The sequence below is a fragment of the Sinocyclocheilus rhinocerous genome, unplaced genomic scaffold, assembly GCF_001515625.1.
Source record: "Sinocyclocheilus rhinocerous isolate Xijiao unplaced genomic scaffold, SAMN03320098_v1.1 scaffold365, whole genome shotgun sequence".
NCBI classification, from domain to species: Eukaryota; Metazoa; Chordata; class Actinopteri; order Cypriniformes; family Cyprinidae; genus Sinocyclocheilus; species Sinocyclocheilus rhinocerous.
The window spans coordinates 830,679-838,919 of record NW_015659915.1 but is presented as its reverse complement, the minus strand read 5'-3'; the positions used below and the strand labels follow the sequence as shown (position 1 = coordinate 838,919).

The following is an 8,241-nucleotide window of genomic DNA, read 5'->3' as shown; positions in this document are numbered from 1 at the left end:
CACACACACACACACACACACACTGACACACAGACACACACTCACACACACACACTGACACACACACACACATTTCATATATTTATAAATAAATAAAAAAATCACACATTCACATCACACTTCTGTGAATGCAATACAACATGTTCACTTACAGTTTTTTTTTTTAACTGCTTACACACAAAATCTTCACTTGTCACACAATTTCTGGAACCTGAAACTCAAACAGCAGAAGCACACACCAAATCTGCAAAACCATACACTAATTCTCAGCCTTTGACTCAGTTTTCAATTTCATAAAACAGTTTTTGCAAAACACAACACACAATTATCTATGTAACACAAAAATCTATCAGGAATTAATATTATGACAAAGGTGTTTGCAAATGTTTTCTTTTGAGATGTGTTTGTGATATTTTAAATGCAGTGCTTCATTTTGCGAGAGATGTGAGGCATTTTGTGTGCAATTCTTGGATTTGTGTGTAAAGTTTTGGAAAAAAAGAGGCAAAGTTTTGAAAATGTTTGTAAGCAGTTGAAAAAAAAACAGTAAGACATTCAAACATCTAGCATCATTCAAAACTTTCATTAGTAAATTATTAACATTATATCAAGATTATATTATATTATATTGCTTATATTTTATTACATATTACATTATATTATATTTATAATAAGCGTAACACCATTAATATGCATAACTACTCGTCAGTTAAACATCATTAGTGTTAATTACTTCAGGTTGGAAGCTTTTATAATGTGTTATTATGGTTTATTAATGTTTATCAGTATACACAAACAATGGCATAAAAATGTAATTATAAATTCTCAGTATTTCAATATTCAGTGTTTTTGCTGAAGCTGCATAAACTGCTGATCAGTTAAACATCATGAATCATGACTGTGACAAATTAAAGTTTTTATATACTATAATGAATTATAATGATTTATTAACAAGTGTGAATATGATGAACACACAATCGCAGAAAACATATATTATGAATAGTTTGTGAATATTTCTCCAGTGAAGCTGAAACAAATAATTGATGCTATATTGTTTATCATGTTTCCGAGTGATTTCACATGAGAATAACTCGATGTGTGCCTCCTCCTCATCATCCTCAGTGACGAAGATCGTGTCCCATCTGCTGGTAGCGGAGCCGGAGAAGATCTACGCCATGCCGGACCCCAGCATGCCCGAGAGCGACGTCAAAGCGCTGACCACACTGTGTGACCTGGCCGACCGCGAGCTGGTGGTCATCATCGGCTGGGCCAAACACATCCCAGGTCAGTGAGGCAGGCCGCAGTGCAGAAAGCATAAGATTATTATTTACTAACAAATAAAAAGGGGCCATGAAGTTAGGTGGAACAACTGGTAAAGCTGGACACTTCAGCTTCATGATTTCTACTGTTATTTTATAATCTTTCATAATAAAAATCCAACTTATAGTTCATCCTCAACTAATACGGAATGATGCAAAAAAAATAAACTTTGGTTATGACATCATTCGTATTAATGTTTTTCTTTTTTGTTTTTTTGCATGTGTGAAAGCATCTCGTTCTGTGGCAGTTAAAATCAGACACGTTAAAGAAAGAAAGGGAAAGTAACTGTTGTGTACACATGCTGACTCATTAGCTGGGTGAAGTGCTATCTAGTAAGCAGATTAGGAGGATTTTGACCCCCTTAATCACACACACACAGTGCTGCGTCAGCACAGAGAGCCTTTTAGCAAGGAGCTTACAGCCGACTGGATCACTGCTGACCCAAAAACACAGTCTCCTCAAAGTGCTCCTCAACACACGCACACACACTCTCACACACACACACACACACACACACACACACTCTCTCACACACACACACACATTGGTATATGTGGTTTACAGGGACTCTTCATAGACGTAATGGTTTTTCTACTGTACAATAAAGCAATAAGCCCCGTGAAGCCGTGGTTTACAGTGAATTTATAACAGCTAAAGGGCGTTGTTAGGCACAACGCTCAGCCAATCAGAATCAAGGACTGGAATTATCCGTTTTATAAACTGTATTTTCTGTCCCCTTACCCTAACCCTACACCTAAACCTACCCCTCACACAAAACTACAGGCATTTTTAGATTTTCAAAACACTACATTCTGTGTGATTTATAAGCTTGTCTCCTCATGGGGACCAAAAAAATGTCCCCACAAGTGCAAAAATGACTGGTATTACTATACTTGTGGGGATATTTGATCCTCATAACATCAGAATATAGGGGATACCAGTACACACACACACACACACACACACACGGTGCATTTTTGTTTTGTTTGAGTTTTATTTGTTTGTTTTTGTTTTGCTTTGCTATTATTTTTTATTTGTTTTGCTTTCTGTTTTGTTTTGATTATTATTATTATTTATTTATTTACTTTTGCTTTGTCAGTGATGTGTATCTTCAGAAATACTTTGTTTTGTTTTTGCCTTTTGTTTAGTTTTTCATTTAGTTTTAATTTATTTATTATTTACTTATTATTTATTTATATTAATTTGGTTTATTTATTTATTTTTGCTTTGCGATGTGTATCTTCAATTTAGGTTGAAAAAATTCTTAATGCACATTGTTATTACTGGCAGTCTGTTTCACACACACACACACACACACACACACACTCTCTCACACACACACACACATTGGTATATGTGGTTTACAGGGACTCTTCATAGACGTAATGGTTTTTCTACTGTACAATAAAGCAATAAGCCCCGTGAAGCCGTGGTTTACAGTGAATTTATAACAGCTAAAGGGCGTTGTTAGGCACAACGCTCAGCCAATCAGAATCAAGGACTGGAATTATCCGTTTTATAAACTGTATTTTCTGTCCCCTTACCCTAACCCTACACCTAAACCTACCCCTCACACAAAACTACAGGCATTTTTAGATTTTCAAAACACTACATTCTGTGTTATTTATAAGCTTGTCTCCTCATGGGGACCAAAAAAATGTCCCCACAAGTGCAAAAATGACTGGTATTACTATACTTGTGGGGATATTTGATCCTCATAACATCAGAATATAGGGGATACCAGTACACACACACACACACACACACACGGTGCATTTTTGTTTTGTTTGAGTTTTATTTGTTTGTTTTTGTTTTGCTTTGCTATTATTTTTTATTTGTTTTGCTTTCTGTTTTGTTTTGATTATTATTATTATTTATTTATTTACTTTTGCTTTGTCAGTGATGTGTATCTTCAGAAATACTTTGTTTTGTTTTTGCCTTTTGTTTAGTTTTTCATTTAGTTTTAATTTATTTATTATTTACTTATTATTTATTTATATTAATTTGGTTTATTTATTTATTTTTGCTTTGCGATGTGTATCTTCAATTTAGGTTGAAAAAATTCTTAATGCACATTGTTATTACTGGCAGTCTGTTTCATTTTTGACAAAATTAATACAGTTGATTGTGCACATATTCATTGCATTTAAATTAAGCAATTCAGTAAACGCACTAAAGTGCATACAATTTTTATTTTTCAAACATTACCAGTTTATTACAAAATGGAGACCAGTTGATCATAGGTAACACTTTATATGTTTTTTATTTAACTTACCCTGTTCAACTGTAACTTGAGAAGGCAGGTTATGACAGAGCGTTTGCTGTGATTCTTTACTACATAGACCACACTCAAATCAAAACTGACCCTGTTCGTTTATTTATTAAGACTGCATGGTATCAAAATGTTACAGCATTTCGCATAGACTGGAATCTGTACCTTAAGATGACTCACTTAAGTCAAGAGACCGTTCACAGCCCATTTTACTGTTGTAAGGTGATCTAATTCTAAGTGAAGGAGGCAAACATGTAGGATTTTATCCATCAAGTGTCTTTCAGATGAGATTTCCACTAATATTATTAGTGTGCACGCGTTACACACTGGTCTTCTGTACTCACGGGTCCACGTTCACACCTGTCCAAAGCGCAATCGTATTTATATGTCACAGTAAAGCCTTTTATAGTGCATGTTAGGACACAGCGCTCAGACTCCCATCTCATCTGTCAGTAAACGGCTGTAAACAGCCTCCTGGTATGGTCAGGCCCTATCGAATCGGCCGTTGATTAATTGTTAATGAATCCCTCCTCTGAATGCCCGGGCTCCGGTTGGCACTGCAGAGAGAGGAGGTCTCTGTAAATAGTTTGAGTGGCATCTCATTAAAGCTGATGTGTGTAACATGTTGACAAATGGCTTTTTTGCTGCTAAGGTGCTAAAGGCCTTTGACATACATACACTAGCTTCTTGTTCTCGGCCGGATCGCATTTCACTCTGTCTAAGTCCTGGAGTTCCCCTCCGCTCGCACTAACGCAGCTTTACGGATATGCAAACGAGCTAACTACTAACTCTACTAGAGCAAGTGACAAAAACCCACATGATCGAACGGACGAAGCTGCCGTGTGTAATGTGATGGCTTACCTTACACCGGAGCAGCAGAACTAGTGTCTGATGATCTGGACGTGTTCTGGACAACAGAAGCTGTCAGATGTGGTTTGGAATAAGGCTTTACATTCCGTTACCAGTCAGACACCGTAGCCCTGTCACATTAGACAGCTGGTGATCACCTGCCTCCGGACCTCTGACTCCTACGGCCGGATTTTTCCAGCCGGGAATTCTGCGGAGAGGATGTGTGGAATTGTTTCCCAACCTGAAGCGTCCGCTGCGGGAAGTCACATGGCATGATAGCTGTCTTGCGTTCAAAAAACGTTATTCTGATTTAACAGGAGCACACTGGAATGACACATAATGGCTGTGTTCCGAAACCCAGTGAGCTCCCTAGATAGGCAAAATTTGAAGGCATCGCTGATGCACTCCTAATGCGAAGATGCTTGTGAAAGAAAAGCATCATTACGTTGTGTTGTACAATACCCCCTTTCGGCCAAACCCTAAAGGTGTTGTCACATTACTCCTTTGTCAAAACTTTAGCGATGTATGAAGCGCATCTCACGCAGAAGTTATTTGCTAAGGCCCTTGCGAAAGAAAGGTATCATTAGGAACCATTCACACAGAGCACGTTTTCTATCACATTGCTCTACTTTCCATTGTTTTTCTATGACTGGCGTGTTTTACCATTGCACTCGTGTCTTTTGCAATGGCATCAAGTTAAAAGAAGTTCTGCGGGTTTTGAGACCTTGCATTTTTCCCCCTTTATCCCATTCCAAATCCTAAGGTTGTGGTTCGCATATTTTTGGTGACATTTTGTGAATAAAAGAGGTTCTTTGTTGTCACTGGTGTAGTTATGTATGAAACAGCTCACACAGAAGTCACTTTTAAAACAAGCAGCTTTCTGTTGGTCAATGCAGCGAATTCAAATTGAACCTTTTGCAAAATCTGCGTGGGGAAATTTTTCAACCTCATGCAAATTTCCTGTGCGGATTTATATGGAAATTAATGGATTTTGAACACGAAAATTTGCAAAATGTGACTACACCTTGTGGCTGCATAATGTTTTTCAGTCCCAAAATGCAGAATTCATGAATCAGTCAATAGCGAAAAGTGTTTAAAAAAAAATCTAATTGAAAATGTACAAAAATCCCAATGCAGATTTCGCAATGGGTTCAGTTGGTCACGCAAATTCACTACATTCAACAGAGATCTGCTTGGTCTGAAAGCTTTTTCTATGCGAGCTGTGCTTCATACATCACTACACTATTGAAAATGGACCTTTTATGCCCATAACATTTCCCTGAAATCTCACTAATGTGACCACCACCAAACCCTGTGTTTGTATATTTTTTCTCTTCAGTCCATTATTGAGTCAGAATAAGTTCATGGGCACCTTTATTGGACTGGCGTTGATGATGAACGGTTTGACAAAGCATATGCAGTTAAACCACAAGTATCAAGCCTAAATTTAACAGGCATCACATCACCACTCATGACGGCGGATAATTCCCCTCTTGCATACAGCGATTGTGCTTGTATCCGCCCATCTCTCCTTCCCTGGCTTGGGTTTGCTGTTTTCTCGTTGTCATTAAATGGTGAAATCTCCTTACTGTGTTGCCGGGGCTGATCCAGCTCGAGCTGTGTAATCTCCTTGTAATGGAGTGTGAATACTGCCGGCCGATAAATCAGCACCTCATCAGCGGCCTTTATTAAATATAGACACCGACCGACAGGCCTTTTGTTTACAGTTTGCTCCAGCTGGTAAACACCTTCGAACAACCATTGGTCCATGGTGCAAAATCAAACAACGAACTGGTGTGACTTCATTTCTATCCAAATCAGGCCAACCTTTTAAAACAGCTGGCCAAAGTGAACTTTCCAGAATAGTTTGTTCAGGCTGGTAAACACCTTCAAACTACCATCCGTCCAAGCTGATTACAAGTGAAATCAAAGAACGAACTGGTGTGATGTCATTTCATACAAAATCAGGCCAAACCGAAGTTTGTGTGTTTGAAAAAGCTAAATTTCTTGAAAAGCTAAATGTCCTTCAACCATTTGTCTGTAACACCAATATTTCAAATTTTCTTTTAACCCTAATTGAACTTTGATCATAGATGTGTTGAAAAATAATATAAATATAGTTAAAAATTTACCATTTTAGACATTATATATATATATTTTGAAGACTGTTGGTAACAAAGCTGTTTTGGTTACCAATGACTTTCATTGTATGAACAAAAATACTGAGATGTTTCTCAAATTATCTTCTTTTATGTTCCATAGTTTATGTTAGGCCGTTGCAGCCTAAATGTTTATGTGTAATACATTTTATGTTGAATCAAGTAAAATATTTCTTTCGAAAGCTACAATTTGTAATGTCTTCTTGATACTTTCTCATTTAACACAAAAAAAATAGCTTTAAATAATCTTTTGTGGCTATTTTCACAGTCAAATTTATTTTGTGATTAATTAGATTAATTAATCGAAACATCATGTAATTAATTAGATAAAAAATTGTAATCGACTGACAGCCCTAATATATATATATATATGTACATTTTAGCATTTCATGTGTTTATCTTAGCAATATGCTGATGTCAAAGTTTGTGCCTTTGTATAATCAGTCACTTCTTAGGTTTTATTCAAGTTAGGATGCACAGCCCACAATAAAGTTGCGGGCAAAATCCAGTCAATTCAGTAGAAATCAAATTTCCCCACACAGATTTTGCAATGCACAAATTCGCCACGTGCACCAACAAAGATCTGCTTGGTTTGAAAGCTCCGCCTGGTTAACACCTTTGAGCTACCATTGGTTCGTGGTGCTGATATTTCACATTTCCTTTTAACCCTAAGCGAGGAACGAAAAATAACTTTGCCGTGAGATATATGTAGGGGCCTTAATTGAACTTGTCCTGTCCAAGTGTTTCGTAGTTTACATACTTCCGAAATGTGACTTTCTCTTTCACGTAATTCCATTCCGTTAATTTGTCCGTTATAGGTTGTTATCCAAAGCTAAAGACACACAGAAGACACCACGAGTCAATCCCTTGAGGAAGCTGTTTTGCAGGGTCAGGTCCGTCAATACTACACGGCTACTCATTAACCACAGAATCTGTTTAACAGTGGAAATAAATGATGTGTAATTACGTGACATTTCTGGCCTGTCATCAGGCTGAGCGGCTCATGTCAGGCCCAGCGGTGTCTCTGGGGACGAGTACGCAGTGGTGCGGGCCGGTCAGGAGGTCAGGGAAAGCAGATTAAGACAAGGGTATTACTGTATTTAACAGAACCAAACGTCATATCGTTCATGCTTCACTGACCGAATGATCTCTAGCCCTGCACTGGGTTCTGATGGGACGCTTATCGTTAGTAAAGTACAGATAGATCTCCATTTGAAGTCAGCATGAAACAGCACCCAGAAGTCATTGTACCTCCGTAATGGACAACACAGACTCATTAGAAAAACGTGCCTCTCGCTTCATTTTTGTGAAACTCCAAAAACATACCTGTGTATACAATTCACTGCAGTTTCCAGCTGAAATGAACACTAGTGACAGTAAAACATCAACATCTTTTATTCCTTTTCACACAAAATATGATTACATAGACAGATTATCCATTATATATATATACAGTATATATATATATATATATATATATCAGTGGTGTGTGGTGGTGTTCTGAAATTAGGAGGCAAAGTTCTCAAAGTTTTATTTTTTCAATCAAATAAATTAAACATTACTTACAGAAAGAAAAAATAATCTCATCAAGGTAGTTTTTTTTTTTTTTGGCTACTTTTTATTTTTAGATATGACAGTAGTGAG

General features: G+C 37.2%; 1 protein-coding gene across 1 annotated transcript in view; it reads left to right on the top strand.

Annotated features, from left to right (window-relative positions):
• esrrb (estrogen-related receptor beta) overlaps nucleotides 1-8,241 on the top strand; it is a 61,678-nt gene that overhangs the window by 38,664 nt on the left and 14,773 nt on the right. Inside the window, exon 5 of the mRNA XM_016533077.1 lies at nucleotides 1,120-1,281. Within this exon, the coding sequence (XP_016388563.1) occupies nucleotides 1,120-1,281 (162 nt within the window). The remainder of the gene's footprint in view (nucleotides 1-1,119; nucleotides 1,282-8,241) is intronic.